The 19,827-nt window shown below is 39.6% G+C and overlaps 1 protein-coding gene across 14 annotated transcripts in view; it reads right to left on the bottom strand.

The window, feature by feature from the left end:
- Nucleotides 1–19,827, bottom strand: part of setd5 (SET domain containing 5) — a 215,040-nt gene that overhangs the window by 131,558 nt on the left and 63,655 nt on the right. For all 14 annotated transcript variants that reach the window (XM_059944770.1, XM_059944763.1, XM_059944761.1 and 11 more), the window contains 4 exons: nucleotides 14,299–14,510; nucleotides 11,938–11,996; nucleotides 8,036–8,223; nucleotides 6,950–6,988 (listed from right to left, as the gene is read on the bottom strand). In XM_059944770.1, coding sequence (XP_059800753.1) covers nucleotides 6,950–6,988; nucleotides 8,036–8,223; nucleotides 11,938–11,996; nucleotides 14,299–14,510 — 498 coding nt within the window. The remainder of the gene's footprint in view (nucleotides 1–6,949; nucleotides 6,989–8,035; nucleotides 8,224–11,937; nucleotides 11,997–14,298; nucleotides 14,511–19,827) is intronic.

Here is a 19,827-nt window from a genome sequence, read left to right as displayed (position 1 = left end):
GAGGAGCATGTATAAGTCAGAGGTGTGAATCTATGGAACAGTTGTAGTAAGAATTTAAAAACACGTACCACACTTAAGAAGTTTAAAAATTATTTAAAGATAATTTAATGACTATAAAATACTTGATTTAAAATGAATGGGAGTAATGTAAATAAATGATAGTTAGAATTGGACTTTGTGTTAAAAGATTATGAAATTTTTTGTTTTGATGCAATGATTGACACCAAATATGTTTTTGTGTAAGTAAGAGGGGTAGGCGTAATAAACTGTAGCTTCAGCCTACACATTTTCGGTCTGTTTTAAGGATTTTTATTATTTAATTTTGTCTTAATGAAATCATTGTGGAAAATGATGCTTTTTGTTGTTTGGACTGACCGAAAAAATAAAATTTCATTCAAAAAAATAAAATAAAATTTCATTCATTCCTACTAGGTGTAGGTTTTGTGTCAAGCTCTGAATCAGCAAGCACTTCCTGCCCCAAGGGTACAAGGTGAGTCTGATGGAGAATTTTGCCAGGACTATTTCCATTCTCTGGCTTCATCCAGAAAACTGGAAAATTTGGCATCTGGCTCTCCGCTAGGTACTGTGTAGAAACCCACGGGTCAGCCAATTAATGCTTCCTTAATAATCCCAAATTGCTTAAAGCTCCATCTCCAGGCATCAGTTGAGAGAACCTAGTCTTTTGATCACATCTCCTCCTTTCCTTGGTTTTGCCTGGTAGCAGAAATTGCTAGTTCAGAAGCTTTTTATGGTTCTTTCCTCATGCCACACACATCTCATTTCACGTCCAAACATCAAATAGGATGGTGAGTAGCCAGTAACTTCATCCTGTGTACAGTTGTTGCAGTGTAATGCCCAATAAACTGACTTCACGCTCTTTTTGCTGGATCTGGTGTTCCAAGTATGTCCAGCAATGTTCGGTTGAACCTTTCAGGCTGAGTATCACCTTGAACGTGATATGTTGTGACTTCTCGACACCAAGCATGCTCAGTAACTCACATATGGACCAACTCTCAAAAACCTTTTCCTAATCACTGTGAATCATTTTTGCCACAATTAACAAATATTTCTCCCACAGTATCTTAGCAACTGCGGATGCTTTCTGATCCTTTGTAAAGAAGGCTTGAGCATATCTGGTATACTAAGACATTTGCAACATTAGTAGAATCAGGCTCTATGGAAAGAAAATCCATGCACACTAAATTAAGTGGTCCCATACTTTGTGAGATAGTGGAGCAAATCTCGTGGGCAGCGTCTTCCTCCAAATACAATTGGGTGCACAATTTCATTCTCTTCAATCTCAAGCTTCATTCGGAGTCAACAGAACTGGTCTTTGGACCAATCCATAGATCTTATCTAAACCCAAATGACCTGAGTCATCATGAAGTGACTTTAGTACAATCCTCCAGCACTTCTCAGGCAAAGCCAAATGGGAATGCCGAGGTCTGTCTGAAGGAGGCATGACCCTGTAAAAAAAAACACTTTGTTTCTCAATTCCAATCTGTCCTATTTCCTCATCAGTAGGGAATGGTATTACCATGGTATTGAATTAGGGTGTTTTGTCTTCTCAACTTGGGCCATAGTCCCTTTGACAACAGATGACCAAATGACACCTTTACAAGGGTCATCTTGCTGGGATGCTGCCAATTCCTCTGGACTCAAGGCATGCAACTGCTTTGTATTCAGAAGAATGAATGCAGGGCACTCACATTTTTGGGCCTTGGACATGTGATTACCACCACTATTTTGAATGAAAACATATAGCCACTCCATCCTGAGAGATGGTGTGCAATGTGACCAGCATAGCTGACCGACTTCTTGCAGAACTCACACTTATCCAGTGACAGTTTTAAACCTTCAGCTTTCAGGCACTCCAACATTTTCAGTAGTCTTGTCTCATGCTCCTCCAGAGCTGATCCAACCACTTAAGAGTACAAGTACATCAGTATCTCAAACAAGTCCATGTCCCCAACAGTCTGCTCCATCTTGGAAAGTAGCTGGTGATCCTGATATGCCTGAGGCATTCTTTCAAACTGAAAGAATCCAAGAGGACATATGAAAGCCATCTTCTCGTTGTCTATTTCACTCAACGCATATTTGATAATACCCACTCCTAAGATCCGATAAACTGAACCATTTTGCTCCACCTGGCAGGCCAGAGCAACCTAGATCCATGGAACAGTATATTGGTCAAGGACTGGACATTTATTCGGTGTTTGATAATCAACACACATTCATACCTTCCCATTCTTCCTCCTCACCACCACTATAGGTGACACATTGGGATTTCTCAACTCAGTAATAAATTCAGATTCCTTCAGCTTCAGCAGGTGCTGCTGAACATCTTTACCTACCGTTGATGCCAGGCATCGAGACCTCTCTCTGAAAGGGGTGTCCTCCATCACTCTAATAGTGTGACGAGTACTCTTGGAGCAACCTACATCAAACTCGTCAGTAGAAAAGACAGCTTTGAGCTTCCAAAGCTCAAAGTCTCATTTTCCATTCCTCAGGTACCAGGGAGTCACTAAAATTGAATGACTTTGCTGTTAATTTTCCCAATCAAAAAGACGGTCTCTCCCAGTTTTCTCACCAGAAAAATAGACATACCACCACAGGGAAGAGATGTGCGATCTGCATCCCACGTCTGTGGGTAACATCTCTCTCCAATGTATTCCTGACAATCACAGTCATCCTGATTGCATGTACAGCCGAAGGTTTCTGCAGTTCACGGCTCAACAGCACATCAGCAGGTAAGTGTTACTCTTCTTCGTGATCCTCCGGAGCATCCAACAAGAGGGTCTCGGCATCATGCATTCGGGGAATTTGAGGTTTCCCATCACTCCGACTACTTCCCCAGGACAGAACATGAAGTACTTGGACTGGGTGTACCACACAGTACCTCGTTTACGCACATCACCAAGCTTAGGAGGAACTTACACCTTCACAAAAGCAGCTCTGAACACTGGGTGAACAGAAAGGGCTTTCAAAAACTTCTCTCCATCTCTCTTTTTGCCACGGAAATATGAGGAAATCTGCAGATGCTGGAAATTCAAGCAACACACTCAAAACGCTGGTGGAACACAGCAGGCCAGGCAGCAGCTATAAAAAGAAGTACCGTCGACATTTCGGGACGAGACGTCTGTTTGGCCTCCAACCTGATGGCATGAACATTGATTTCTTTAACTTCTGTTAATGCCCCTCCTCCCCTTCTTATCCCATCACTTATTTATTTATTCCCCCTCTTTTTTTCCCTCTCTCTGCCCCTCTCACAATCACTCCTTGCCTGTTCTCCATCTCCCTCTGGTGCTCCCCTCCCCCTTTCTTTCTCCTTCTCCCCAGGCCTCCCATCCCATGATCCTTTCCCTTCTCCAGCTATGTATCCCTCTTATCAATCACCTTTCCAGCTCTTAGCTTCACCCCTCCCCCTCCTGTCTTCTCCTATCATTTCGGATTTTCCCTTCCCCCTCTTACTTTCAAATCTCTTACTATCTCTTCTTTCAGTTAGTCCTGAAGAAGAGTCTCGGCCCGAAATGTCGACTGTACTCCTTCCTATAGATACTGCCTGGCCTGCTGCGTTCCACCAGCATTTTGTCTGTTGTTCTCTTTTTGCTATCTCCCACGAACTTTTTCACAATAGAGGTATTTGTTCCCATCAAAACGAATGCTTCAGCTCTTTCGACCAGATCTGGGTAGACCAACACTAATGTACCAATGGTCTCAGCTACTCCAACATCTGCTTCTGAAAGCTCCAGTTTCGACAACATACAGGTACTCATGGTGGTTAACTAAATCTGCTAACAGCCATGTGACTCAGTGGTGAGAAGATTAACTTTCATATGCAATATATGTCTAGGGTTGGAATGATCTGGGTTCAACCAAACAGGAAAGGCTGGATGTTCCAGCTCCATGCAAAGTTATCATTCGCCAGAAAATTAACAGATGGTGCATCAGCATAAGATTACAAGGGATCATATTCAGCAAATTTTAAGATTTAACAAACAGTTACAAAAAACAAAATAAAATTAAAAGGGAGGGCCCATTACAGCTAAACCAGTCTAAATGTGCATATAAGCATTCTTGGAGTAGTCAAGTGTATCACTTTACTCAGACGCTGAACCCACAGTCTGCATGAAGGCACCCACCACAGTCCGAATTTACCTCAAAGACCATCTCAAATGAACTGGCTCTCACGGGAATATTGGTTCTTCCTCCTTGAAACCATTCATCTGCACAAAGAACTTCTTACAACAGGGTCACTTCTTCATATGGGATTCTGCAGCATCTTCCCTTATGCCCTGCTCTGCAGCTCTCAAAAAAATACCAGACCAGACTACTGTCCTTCAGAAATCTGCTCCTGCCCAGCATTCTCAGACGTTCCACTGGGTAGAAAGTTACGACACGTACCAAGACTACAGTCAGTCCCCGGGTTACGTACGAGTTCCATTCCTGAATCCATCTTTAAGTCGGATTTGTATGCAAGTCAGAACAAGTACATCCGGTATTATTTAGCGTCAGTCAGTCAAACGTTTGTCTTAGTATATAGTATATACTTTTACTTTTCTATGCATATAAAACACTTAAGAAATGTATGTATTCCAATAATTAAACCACTGCGCAGCTTAGTAATAATTGCAGCTTTCATCAGGGCAGGGCCTTTCACATGCTCCATTATTCTCACTTTATCCTTTAAAATTGTTCTGATCATTGACCAACTGTAGCCTAATGCTTTTCCAATGACCGATAGTATTTCAACTCTTTCCAATCGCTTTATTATTTCCAATTTATTTTCAATCCCGATCGCTTCCCATCAACGGAACAGAAACACTGTGGGCTGCAGGTCCCGACCTCCACTGGCTCCCGAGGTCCGCTGGGTCCTAAGGACCACCGCACTGAATTTCCCCGGGTCCTAAACTCCACCACACTGAGACAGGTTAAAAGGGACAAGTGGGGGCTGTGATGGGTTTGAGTATTTGATCCTCCATAATATTCCACGTGGGAATTTAAACTGGAGGTGGCAGGGTTTTTTTATGAGGTCGAGTTGTGAGCTCGACATCAACCCGGCAAGGATGGTACGGGAGTCACTGGTTCAACATCAACCCGGCACGGGAGCGGTTGGTCACTGGATCGAACTCTGGAAACTCCGTTCTCCAGCCTGGCGCTGATCACACTGTGCCACCAGCCAACCGGAAGGGGGGGGGGGGGGGGCAAGGTAAATCTTACTAAGAAAATTTAAGCCAAATACAAAGTTACACACTCAACACAGTGTCAACGGCAACGACTTAAAATGGCAGACAGCGCTGCGATCCGACTTAAAATGGTGGATGGTGTCACGATCTGACTTAAAATGGCGTATGGCGTTCTCCTTCCTCGTTGTCTGTAAGTCGGACGTTCGTAACTCAGGGACTACCTGTACCCCAATTGACTGAACCATGTTCCTAAGTAGGACAACATGGCTCCTTACCTTCAGCCGAAGCCATAACACTCATACTAACAGGACACACTGCTTATACAGAAAACTGCTAAAATGAAAATACTTCACAGCATAGCAGCAGACATTTTACCTAGGGCATTACATATGCTTGCATTCAAAATAAATGAATACAAAACACTGAATCACATGCTCTTTGTTCATATATTCAAAACAAAAATCGATTAGGAAATGTAAAACAGCATGTTACATTTGTGAACGAGAAGTGGACCAGTACTACTGCTGAAAAGAACTAAATCTGGCAATCACTCTGCTAACATCTGTCATTTTCAAGATAAATGCAATGTTTTAAAAACAATTTCTTCCTCTCTGCCATCAGATTTCTGAACTGTTCGTGAACCCATGAATACTACCTTGCTATTCTTCTTTTACACCGTTATGTTTGTAACTTACCATAATTTATGTCTTCTATTGTACTATGGCCAAAAAGCAACAAATTTCGCGACACATCAGTAATAACAAACCGAGTTTGATTCTGAACAGCAAATTGAATTGAATTGACTCTATTTCTTACATTCTACACGTACATGAGTAAAAATCTTTACATTACTCCTCCGTCTAAATGTGTAATCATAGCAATTTATAATAAATAGAACAGTCAATGTAACAGAAATACACTCAAATCAGCATGAGTTCATCAGTCTGATGGCCTGGTGGAAGAAGCCTGTTGGTCCTGACTTTTATGCTGTGGTACTGTTTCCCATTTGGTAGCAGCTGGAATAGATTGTGACTCAGGTCCTCATTGACCCCACGGGCCCCTTTTACACACCTGTCTTTGTAAATGTCCTGAATCATGGGAAGTTCACAACTACAGATGCGCTGGGCTGTCTGCACCATTCTCTACAGAATCCTGTGATTAAGGGAGGTACAGTTCCAATATCAGGCAGTGATGCAGCCAGTCAGGATGCTCTCAATTGTGCCCCTGTTTAAACTTCTTAGGATTTGGGGGCCCATACCAAACTTCCTCAACCGTCTGAGAAGAAAGAGGCGCTGTTGTGCTTTTTTCACCACACAGCTGGTGTGTACAGACCACTTGAGGTCATCGGTGATGTGGATGCCCAGGAACTTAAAGCTGTTTACCTTTTCAACTCCAGATCCATTGACGTCTCCATTCCTCCTGAAGTTCACAACCAGCTCCTTTGTTTTTGCAACATTGAGGGAGAGGTTGTTTTCTTGACACCACTGTGTCAGGGTGATGACTTCTTCCCTGTAGGCCACCTCATTATTGTTTGAGATAGTGTTGTCAGCAAAATCAATAATCAGATTAGAACTGTAGGTGGTTTCACAGTCATGGGTATACAGGGAGTAAGAAGGGGACTCAGTACACAGCCCCGAAGCCTCATTCTTGTCTCAAACAAAGGCTTATGCCCTACAGACATTCCCTAGGTCCTTCATAATACATCACTTCCAACTTAAAATCAAAACAGAAATACTAATGCATAAACTTTTCTCTATCCATACCTTCATCCTCATAGATCTTCTGGAACCTTCTCGAAAGGCCTACAAAAGAAGAATCAGAAGTTACAGTGAAATTGGAAAAACCAATTAGTCAGCATTTTCTGTATCCAGTAAATCTCCTCACACCCAAACATTTCTAAAATGTTGGCAAAGTTTTGACACAACAAAGGAGTGATATTTACTAAAAAATGGCTTTTCTTTCATACAAAGCCATATTCTTGTCTCAAACAAATGCTCATGCCCAACAGATATTCCCTAGGTCCTTCATAGTAAATTATTTTCAATTTAAAATGAAAACATTTAAAATGGATACATTGAGCAGTTCAGGCAGCATCTGTGGAAACAAACAAAATTAATGTTTCAAGTTAAAGGCTTTTCATTAGAATCAGAAAATTTTAAATTAATTTTCAACAAAATTACTATGTTAACAATTGTAGCAGCTAACCATTAAAACCTACTTTGTGGAATGTGATAAGGTATATTCCACAATTTTATTTCTGTGCTTTGTGTATTGTACACATTGATAATATTTCCAGTTCCTCTATCATTAACCATATGCCTCAATAACTATACTTTACTGAGCTGGTCTACAAAAAAAACTATTTCTTTCTCTCTAATATATGTAAAAGCAACACATTGTAACAAGTGTTGCATGGTAGTTCTCCTGACTGCATGTTGACCTTGTAGGCACATTAAATCAGATGTTTGAAATTCATTACTTTTCAAAAGTTCTGGGTAAAATCCCTGCAAAAATTGGCACATACCTAATAATCTTATCTCTACTCTGAAAACAGCATTGCCAGTTACTAAAAAATACACTATAACAGCAATAAAGACTTCCAGAAGCAATTTGCAGATTTAGCCTCAGTCTGTCTTGCAGACCTACGTATCCTAACAATTATCTGTGAACACTCTAGGGTCCACAGACGCCATGTGAAAATCTTGGGTGTAAACAAGGATTTATTTTGCTTTAATCTCTTCAGATGAGGTTCTTTATCATGGCCAAGTTGTAGCAAAAATGTTTTGTAACTTTAGGGGGGAAAAACAGCTAATTACATTTTACATTTGCTCTTGAAGTGCAACACCTACCTTTATCTTTTTGGCTTTGGGGGCATTTTTTGCTTTTTCTGTACTTCTCTTTCTCTTCTTTGCCTTGGTTCTCTTCACACGGTTGACTGTGAGTGTGATGCTAGTTGGTGTGTGTTGTGTTGCAGTATAGGATACAGTTGACGGTGATACCTCCTCATCCCCACTTTCAGTTGCACTGCTATCTCCAACTGTGAGGAAAAGGTGATAACAATTTAAAAATATATGCTTAACTTCCTCAGAATGGCCTGCAGAACTATCTCAATTTTGGTTTGTTATGATGCGAGAGGTCACGACAATCTACCTGTGCTCAGTAATTTCAATACAGCAGGTTTTATCAATTAGTTGTGTCATCTAACTGCAAAAGACCCTGCCATTTAGATTACAGTACCAAATGTCTAGAGTGCAAAGTACTTCTCACTCTCATAACAATTGAGAGTACTGTTACTAAAATAGGTCAAAAATACAATTTTTATGGATTTATCTCGTAGTATAATTGAAAGCAAGAAAATGAATTGCTTGCAAGTCCACATTAAGTACAAACACCAAATCACTACACCTGACTCCTTTGATTGACATTAGTCCCTTACATTAGTGCATCACATTTCATCACTGTTCCTATTTAATCCAAATGTTCAATATTTTTCCCTTCCAAGTCCATTTCTTCATGAACAAGGGCCGAATAAACAATATTTTAACAACTTCTTTTTCATTGGCGGATCTAAGGGGTACATTACAACTATATATTTCCATGTCCTTTAATCTCCTGTTACGTAGTTTACAAATATTTTACATTTGATTTCTTTTTATTCTTTGGAAACCATTCATTTATATAAAAATGCATGCATTTCTTTCCAATATTTTATTAGTTTCTACATAGTAGAATACAGAGTATAAGAAAGTGTATATAAAAGGTCAAAAAAGATGTTAAAAAACTACCAATTACATTGTATCCATTCATAATAACGTATTCACATAAGTTAATCAATAGTTATATTGAAACATACTAACTTATTACAAAAAAAATCTAACCCCTCCCAAGACCGAAGCTGTTCATTAAGGAGAAAAAAAAGGTGAAAACCTTCTCATATAATAAAGATTAATAATAGCCAACATCTGAATTTAAACAATGAGTTGAAGGTTATGAAAATAATTCAGAAAAGGTCCCCACAATGTTTGAAAGTCTTGAAGAGATTCAGAAATTGAACAACGAATCTTCTCTATGACACAACGTCGCATAATCATTGAGCATGAGCAGGAGGAAAAACATCTTTCCATTTAAACAAAAGCATCCTCCTAGCTATAAGAGAGCTAAAGGCCAAAATATGTAAATCAGATGCTTTCAGCTTAATATCTTGTCCTGCCGACAGAGGGTTAGGCTTAAAATTGACTTTAAAAAGTTAGGAAAAAGTTTGGAAAAACTTCTTTCCAATATTTTTCAAGATTCGAACAAGTCCAAAACATACGAATTAATGAAGCTCCTCCAATATTACATCTGTCACAGTAGGGAGATATATCAGAATAAAAATGAGATAGCTTATCCTTAGTCATATGAGTTCTATGTACCACCTTAAATTGTATGAGGGAATGACGAGCACATATTGATAGATGTCTGTAAATCTTGTTCCCAGAGATTATTAATTTTGTCTAAAGGAACATTCCTCGTCTCCAGTAACATACCATAAATATTAGATATTGAACCATTATGAAAAGGTGTTAAACTAAAAATTAGATCTAATAAGTTCTTATCTGAGTTTACTTCATTGAATCATGTCAAAAGGATATCATTAAATTGGTCACCTCTTTCAATATTGTTGATTGGACAAATTAATTCTATTAAAATGAATATTCTACCTAAATTTATACATCTTTTTCAGGCTTTACCTGTTTTTATTCCTAAATCCTTTTTTGACGATTCTATTTTATCCTCCTATATATGGAAAAATAAACATCCTCATTTAGATAAAGTTCATCTTCAAAAATCTAAAAAGTCTGGAGGATTAGGCTGACCTAATTACTGGGCAGTTAATATGCATTTCTAAAGTTCAAAAGCATTTTAGTTGAAAGATAGTCAAGTCATTGTACTTATTTAACTTTCACAATGATACATTGAATACTTAATAAGTCAGTAAAATCAGTCATATTCCTTTAAAATACAAAATTCAAATAAAAACAAATAACAGCAGTTAAATCAAATATTAGTCACCCTAAATGTTATCTAGTATGCAAATAGTGAAATAGTCTTAGGCACTCAATTTTTTTAATATAAATTTTTTTGTCTTCTGCATAAGTGGCAGTAGAAAAAGGCAAATTTTAAATTTACAAACATTAATTTCCCAAAAAATTAAAGAGTTTTTTTTTGTATTTCATTAAAGAAGGTAACATATTAAGTAATAGAGCATTTTCAATAAAAATTTGAATTTATATAGCCCAGTGAATGATTTTACAAAGATAACAAACAGGTACTAATGATCAATGCCATGAGTTAAATGAACTAAACTGATTAATTGAAACAGACTGAAAAGGTATCAGATTAGGCTAAAAAAAAACAACCAAACTAAAAAGGTGAGAATGTGACAGACATGTGTTTAATCTTCAAATCATCAATTCTTGCACCGTGGCAAGAGTGAGTGTAGAAACAAAAGCAGAAGGTGGTCATCCGCATCAGCAGGGTCTTGCCCAAACAGAAATTTCGCAGCAAACGAGAGTTTCAAGACGTGCTGTCCAAGGTCTTCTGAAGAGGCACAAAGAAACGGGCAAGGTTAAGGACCAGAAATGTAGTGGTCAGCCACGGAAACTGAATGCAGCAGACGAGAGATACATCAAACTGATACCGCTTCTAATTCGGAAGAAGTCCAGCTGTGAACTCACAGAAAGCACTGGAATTCAAGTACACTCCTGTACACTTCAGAGAAGTCTTAGCCAAGTGGTCTTCATCTGAGAGTTGCTGCCAAAAAAGCCATTCCTCTGTAGTAGAAACAAAGACCAGAGATCCACCCAAGCACAGAAGTACATTTACTGTAGTGCTGAACAATGGCAGCAAGTGTTCTAGACTGACAAGTCAAACAGAAATTGCTGGCTCAAACAGGGGCAGTTTGTCTGTAGAAGAGTTGGAGAGTACTACATGGATGAGTATCTGCAACCAACAGTGAAGCACAGCAGAGGTTCCCTGCAGGTTTAAGCCTGCATTTCTGCAAATGGAGTTGGAGATATGGTCAAAATTAATGGAATCCTAAAAGCTGACAAGTGCAAGCAAATTCTCATCACTCATTACTATCAGGGAGGCACACAAAATGCTAGAGGATCTCAGCAGGCCAGACAGTAACTATAGAAAAGAGAAAACATCCGATGTTACATGTGTATTTTGTGTCTATTACTTTGATTTCCAACATCTGCAGATTTTCTCTCGTTTGTGATACGACCCTCAGGAAGGCCTTTGATCGGTCTCAACTTCATTCAGCAGCAGGAGATGACCCCAAAGATACGGTCAGGTCATAAAGAACTTCAGCAAATAGAAGAACAAGGAGTTCTGCAACAGCTGGTATGACTTCCAAAAAACCATGATCACAAGATCATTGAGGCTGTCTGGGACTACCTAGAGAGACAGCCAAAGACTGCCAAACTGTAGTAGGTTCTCCATGGTGCTTGGAATAATCTACCAGCTGATTTTCTTACAAAAATGCAAGACAGCGTACCCAAGAGAAAAGATGCAGTTTTAAAGATCACACCGAATATTGATTTGATATAGTTTTTATTCTGTACTGTTTTTTATATTTTTTGATATTGAGAAACCTAATTTCATTATTTTGGAAGTATTTTCACTTTACCATATCTTTTTACATGTGCCTAAGACTTTTGCACAGTACTGTATAAAGCAAATATAATTACTAAATCAAATTTCTTACCCGATACATTCTCCTGCTTCCTGCGCTGAAGTCTGATAACCTTTCGCCTGTCTAGGCCTCTGTGATAGTCAGTGTATACAGTAAAACAATGAGTAAGTAAGGATAAAAATTGTGAATAAATATATTAAAATCAGCCTGAAAGTAGTTTTCCAAAGGTCAGGATAAACCATTTGAACATATTTAAAATACTACATTACCCCAGAAATGTATATACTTAAAACAAGACGTGCAAAAAAGCTGGATGAACTCAGCAGGTCAGGCAGCATCCGTTGAAAGAAGCAGTCAATGTTTCGGGTCAAGACCCTTCGTTAGGACTAAAGGAGGAGGGGGTAGGGGCCCTATAAAGAAGGTGGGGGAGGGTGGAAAACCAATCAGAGGAATGATCAAGGGGTGGGGGAGGGGAAGCAGGGAGGGGATAGGCAGGAGAGGTGATAGGCAGCTAGGAGACAGAGTGAAGGTGGGATGGGGGAAAGGAGAGGAAGGGAATTACTGGAAGTTGGAGAATTCGATGTTCATACCAAGGGGCTGGAGGCTACCCAGACTGTATATGAGATGTTGTTCCTCCAACCAAAGTTTGGCCTCAACATGGCAGTAGAGGAGGCCATGTATGGACATATCCGAATGGGAATGTGAAGGAGATTTGAAGTGAGTGGCAACTGGGAGATCCTGTCTGTTGTGGCAGACGGAGCGTAGGTGCTCGACGAAGTGGTCCCCCAATCTGCATCGGGTCTCGCCGATGTAGAGGAGGCTGCACCGGGAGCACCGAATGCAATAGATGACCCCAACAGACTCACAAGAGAAGTGTTGCCTTACCTGGAAGGACTGTTTGGGGCCCTGAATGGTGTTAAGAGATGAGGTGTAGGGACAGGTGTAGCACTTACACTTGCAGGGATAAGTGCCAGGTGGGAGATCTGTGGGGAGGGACGTGTGGACCAGGCAGTGGCGGAGGGAACGATCCCCATCACCCCACCAGCCTCCGGATCCAGCATATTATCCTCCGCAACTTCTACCACCTTCAACAGAACCCCACCACTAAGGACATCTTTCCCTCTCTACCCCTCTCAGCTTTTCACAGGGATCGTTCCCTCCGTGACTTCCTGGTCCACACTTCACTTGTGAGTCTGTTGGGGTAATCTATTGCATCCGGTGCGGCCTCCTCTACATCGGTGAGACGCGACGCAGATTGGGGGACCACTTCGTCGAGCACTTATGCTCCATCCGCCACAATAGACAGGATCTCCCGGTTGCCATTCACTTCAACTCTGCTTCACATTCCCATTTGGATATGTCCATACATGGCCTCCTCTATTGCCATGATGAGGCCAAACTTTGGTTGGAGGAACAACATCTCGTATAGCGTCTGGGTAGTCTCCAGCCCCTCGGTATGAACATTGAATTCTCCAACTTCCGGTAATTCCCTCCTCCTCCCTTCCCCCATCCCACCTTCACTGTCTCCTCTTCTAGCTGCCTATCACCTCTCATGACTCTGCCTCCTTCTTCTACTCATAGTGCTTTCCCCTTAGATTCCTTCTTCACCTCTCCTGCCTATCCACTCCCTGCATCCCCCCCCCCACCCCTTGATCTTTCCTCTGATTGGTTTTCCACCCTCCCCACTTCTTTATGGGGCCCCTGCCCCCTCCTTTAGTCCTGATGAAGGGTCTCGGCCTGAAACATTGACTGCTTCTTTCAATGGATGCTGCCCGACCTGCTGAGTTCATCCAGCTTTTTTGTACGTCTTGATTTGACCACAGCATCTGCAGTGCACTTTGTGTATACTTAAAACAAAATTGTTATATATTAAGGTTTTCATTGAGACATTTATGGAAACAGCAGAGGTGCAGGTAGATCTCTAGGTTACTAGCTTTAACAAGCATTCTATGCTGACTTCCAATGCTATCTGTGTAAAATCTGGATATTTTCAACGTGACCATGTGAGTTTCTTCCAGGTGCTCTGGCTTTCTCCCATGTCCAAGAGACATGCAGGCCCAAGAGGTTAATTGACCACTATAAGTTGTATCAAGTTAATAGGAGTAGGAGGAAGAATTCATAGGGCTTGTGGTGTTGGGATGAGTTGATGTGAATTCAAAATAAAGTTACAGGGAAAATTAGCAAGGTGAGCCAAGTGGTCTTGATCTGTTTTGTAGTGGCTTTTAATCAAAACAAAATCTTGAATATTCTTGTGGATGATGTTGAACACCACCTCAACACACAAGTTGCAATAACTTCAATAAAACTGTTGTTGAACTGGGCGTTTAATGTTACTAAACTGTCCATCTGTGAACATGATGCTGTTCATACCAAAGCAGCAATCCATCCATGCATGCACGCAAATAAAAACCTTAATTATAAATTACTTCATACCTGCAGTTCTCACACGTGATAATAAAACCATCCTGAGTTAAGCTGCAATGACACCAGGGAATGTTTTCATCTTCAGATGAACTGTCGCTATCCTCAGAATTATCATCATATCGTTGGCAACGCAGTCTATTCAACTCTACTCGGGCAATTATAGTCTGTGCAGGTGGTGAAGCTGGGGGTGTTGGAGGTGGTGGAGCACCATAGTTATGATCCTTTAAACAAAAACAAGAATACTTTGAGAACATGAATTAAGTGATATAGAAAAACAGAATATAATGAATCAATTAACTACTCTAATTAAGTAGTTCCAGCTTTTAATTGTAAAACCATATTAAACATATCTCTATTTACATCTAACAGTCATTTGTTTCCCATTTTCTTTCCAAATGCAATGAATATTACTCAGAGAAAGGGATTAGCTTCCTTATTTCACAGATCAGGCCATTACTAAAGTCAGCCACTTTACCAAGAATGCAGTACTATCCCATGTAATGAAACTTAATGCAAATCCAACCAAAGGATTGGCATATTAAAAAAGCTTACTTGAACTTTTCTCCATTTCAATCAACTGGTACATCTTTAGACTACGGGAGGAAACCGAAGAACCTGGAGAAATCCTACGCATTCCAACATAGGCCCCTTATAGATGACATTGTAGTTGAACTTTGAACCCCCCCCCCCCCCCCCCCCCCCAGTTGCAATACTGTCACACTAACTGTTCAGCTACCATGTTCTCCCTTGGTGTTGAGAATACTTAGCCAGGGAGTCACCTTAAATATAACAACCTGAGGTATACCTATACTTTCTCCAGCAAGACCTACAATTTCAACAATATAAGCTCCAAAAAGGTTTACAAAATTTCAATACTCATTATTCTTAAAATGTTTCATTGGATTTAATTTTAGTAAAACAATTTATTTAATGTAATTTATTTGTAAGTTCTTCTTCACCTACATTTTTAGAAAGTTTTGCCATAACTCATTTCCTAAAAATTACCAATATTCCTCGGACAAAGATAATTTGTAATTGGGCATTAAAAATTCAAGGAACTATCAGAGTCAAGACAAAGTTATCGTGTAAGGAATATCATATTTTGAAGCACAAATACTTATAAAAACAGCTTTAAGCATATTTGCTGACTAAATTTAAAAGACATTGATTTCAAAAGGCTTTCTTTCCATAAACTGTGCTTAGAACACAGCATTGACATGATAGTTTTCTTTTCAGAAATATATTGTTTTCCCCAACTTATTATTCTCCTACTGATGATAATTAACAGCCACAAATTTCCCAACTCAAGCAGAACAAAACTGCATAGCAAGATGCAAGAATTTATAGCCTTGAGATTTAACCTCACTTTTAAAATACAAGGAAAATAGAATGACATTCCTGATGGAAAACAGGTGCTTAGAGCCCTCCAAGGCAGCTCTTTTTTATTTGCATAAGATCTCCTTAATTTTGGTAGACTACCCAGAGGGATGGATGGAACCCAAAGACACAAGGTACTGAAATCCTTTCAACTAGTAATGGAACTATGGAGCCGCTACATAAACAAACCCACAAAACAGGATTTTAGCACAATGTAATAATATATTATGCAAATAATTTCACATTTACTGAAATGGTGTTATAATATTCCATTATAATATTTCATATTATAAAGGTCAGACACCCACCCAGGCTCACTTTTTACTTTATTGATATACAGCAAGTAACAGGCCTTTCTGGCCTATCAAGCTGTACTACCCAGCAATCATAGATTTCACACCAAGCCTAAAAATGGGACAATTTACAATGACCAATTAACCTACCAACTGCAGTGTGTTTGAACTGTGGGAGGAAACTGGAGCACCCAGAGTATACACACGCAGTCAAGGGAAGAATGTACAAACTCCTTACAGACAGCAGCAAGAAGTGGACCCGTCACTGGTACTGTAAAACATTGGACAATCTATGCATTTGTTTTCAGAAACCCTCCTGGATGCACCTAACATATTCTGCCCTGTCTAAACCTCCTGCACTTAGGAGATCCCAGTCTATATTAGGGAAGCTGAAGTTATTGTTTACAACAATTTTGTTGTTTTTATACCTTTCCTTAATCTACCTGCCCGCACTTCTGTCCTCAATATCCTGGTGGGATATTATAAGCTTCTAACTTGGTTTCTGATATTGGCTTTACCAAAATATATTTTCCACACCATGCGCTCTTTATTGGCTCATATGAATTTATAAGTTAACTTGTTTCCAAGTTCCACTAGTTGCTGATATGCACAATTTCATATTTGCTCTAATAGGTTTCACACAAGGGATCAATTCTAAATAAATCTGTGTGCAGAGTAGACACCTTTATAATCCACATTTTTGGAAATATACCATGATTTACATTTAATGAAGTTTTAATTAGATTACAAAAGCACCTCATCTGAGTTTTTTTTGTGTTTTATGAGCCCAAGACAGCTGCTTGCAATAAAACAGAAAATCAGCAGGTCAAATAGCATCAAACCACAGAAGAAGAGCCATTGGTCCAAAATGTTTACCGTACTTTTTTCTCTCACATATATTGTCCTACTTACTTGGAATGTTCAGTACAGGCAATGAACAGGCTCATTAGATGAATATGGTCATGCGCTTGGTAGCAGAAATAAACGTGTGGACTATTTTCTAAATGGAAAGAAAATCTAAAAATTTGGGAGTCCTTGTGCAGAACATCCTAAAGGCTAACTTGCAGATCAAGTTGGTGCTGAGGAAGGCAAATGCCATGATAGCATTCATTTTAAGAGGTTTAGAAAGCAATAGGCAAGGATGTGATGCTGAGGCTTTATAATGCACTGATGAGGCCTCACCTTAAGTATTGTGAACAGTTTTGAGCCCTTCATCTTAGAAAAGATGTGCTGACATTGGAGAGGGTCCAGAGGAGGTTCACAAGAAGGATTTCAGGAATGAAAGACTTATCATACGATGGCTCTGGGTCTGAGCTCACTGGAATTCAGAAGGATGGAAGGGGGATCTCATTGAAACTTTTTGAATGTTGAAAGGCCTAGACAAAGTACATTCAGAAAGGATGTTTCCCATAGTGGAAGAGTCTAGGACAAGAGGGCACAGCCTCAGGATAGAGGGGCACCCTTTCAAAACAGATGTGGAAAAATTTCTTTAACCAAAGGGTGGTGAATTTGTGGAATTTGCTGCCACTTGCAGCTGTGGAGGCCAGGTCGTTGGGTGTATTTAAGGCAGATTGATAGGTTCTTGATTGGACATGGCATCAAAGGTTACAGGGAGAAGGCCAGGAACTAGGATTGATGAGGAGAACAAAAAAGGATCCACCATGATTGAATGACAGAGAAGACTCAATGGGCCAGATGGCCCAATTCTGCTATATCTTATGGTCTTATATTTCCACAGTATTGTAATGAATGGCATAAAAACATACAAGATTGAAAAGAATGAATAATTATTTAAAGAGGAGGGGGAGAGGTGTAAGCTAGTATGCCATTCATAGGAACAAACATGCGTAAGCAAGATGGACTTCTGAACTTAATTATATTATGACAGCTCATTTATGCAGCATGGGATGTTCACAAGTTTTACAACCTGGGAACTACCCTTGTACATCCTGTTTTGTTTTGGCAATTTTTTGTCTTTTTCAACAGCACTTTGTAAAATAATAAGGGTCTAAATTCAACATTTTGGATCTGAACAGATGTTCACATGGTTCTTTTATTTGTACAAAGTGAACTGGTGTTTTATTTTTACCTTTTTGCTTATAACGGTTACCTCCTTCTGCCCTTATTAATGCAAAAGTCTTGATAGTAAAATCAAGAACACTAATAATTTGTGTTCTCCTAAACTTAGTTATATGGCAGGAACTACAAATATATCAAGCAGGAGCAGGAACCCTGATTTTCTATTTCCAGATTTGTTTCAAATTGAATTCAGTTCTCAAATTACAAGCACACACTGCCTTACATAGGAGGTCAATGCCAACATAACCGATATGTTACTGGCCTCAACTCATAACCTGCAGGTCTAAATGACAACTACTCACTTGATCAACAAGGATATCATCATAATTATTTCAAGTTTACAATGGTAAAATACCGTATTTCAATGATTACAGTAAATGTATAGTGCTAATGACAGAATATTTTCTATTTTAATTAAAATAGATTTGCACACCCCAATATGTATATGAAATCCCTCAATCTGAGTGAAACAGAAAACTTCAGCAGATATAACTTCAGTGTTCAGAGTACTGAATAATGAACATATTTGATAAGGAATTCTTCCTGTCCCTAAATTAAATTTTACTAAAATACCTGTGGAGCCATACCTAAATGGCACCTCACATATGTTGTCTGTGAGTTTCTCCAAAGACTGCTTTTGTTTCAAATTCGTGCATCTGAAGTCTTTTGATGCCCCATTGCTTTTAAGGTCTTATGGACATGAATTCCCAAATTCTTATACATTTCCACACCACTTAGTTAGCTTTATTCAACCAAGAATAATTAACCGGCATTTAAATTGCTTCAGCCACATTTTTGTCAATTGCACCTAATGTCTTAATGATCATAATTATTTGCTGTCTCTTACTTTGGCTTATTCTGCAATTTTAACATTATTTTTTAGTCTCTTCTCAAATTATTAACGTTCCTTTCAAAGAGATGCAGTTTCAAATTGAAACAGAGCCACAGCAAATATTGCTACTCATGCGCATTTTCTAAGATGCTGTTCTTAATTCCTACTTCCCTTATCCTTTAATCTCATTTAGCCAAGTCAAGTCACTTTTTATTGTCATTTTGACCAAAACTGCTGGTACAGTACACAGTAAAAACGAGACAACGTTTTTCAGGACCATGGTGCTACATAAAACAATACAAAAACTACACTGATCTACGTAAAACAACACAAAAAAAAACTATACTAGACTACAGACCTACCCAGGACTGCATAAAGTGCACAAAACGGTGCAGGCATTACAATAAATAATAGACAAGACAAAAGGCACAGTAGAGGGCAGTAAGTTGGTGTCAGTCCAGACTCTGGGTACTGAGGAGTCTGATGGCTTGGGGGAAGAAACTGTTACATAGTCTGGTCGTGAGAGCCTGACTGCTTCGGTGCCTTTTCCTGGATGGTAGGAGGGAGAAGAGTTTGTATGAGGGGTGTGTGAGGTCCTTCATAATGTTGTTTCCTTTGTGGATGCAGCGTGCAATGTAAATGTCTGTAATGGCAGGAAGAGAGACCCGGATGATCTGCTGCAGGGTCTTGCGATCCAAGACGGTGCAATTTCCGAACCAGGCAGTGATGCAGCTGCTCAGGATGCTCTCAATACAACCTCTGTAGAATGTGATGAGGATGATTGGTGGGGGTTAGATGGACTTACCTCGGCCTTCTCAGAAAGTACAGACGCTGTGGGGCTTTCTTTGCTATGGAGCTGGTGTTGAGGGACCAGGTGAGATTCTTCGCCAGGTGAACACCAAGAAATTTGGTGCTCTTAACTACCTCTACCGAGGAACTGTTGATGTTCAGCGGAGA

This window comes from Hypanus sabinus, chromosome 19 (genome assembly GCF_030144855.1).
Source record: "Hypanus sabinus isolate sHypSab1 chromosome 19, sHypSab1.hap1, whole genome shotgun sequence".
Taxonomy (NCBI): Eukaryota; Metazoa; Chordata; class Chondrichthyes; order Myliobatiformes; family Dasyatidae; genus Hypanus; species Hypanus sabinus.
The sequence above is the reverse complement of the archived record's forward strand: the minus strand, read 5'-3'. Positions and strand labels throughout refer to the sequence as shown.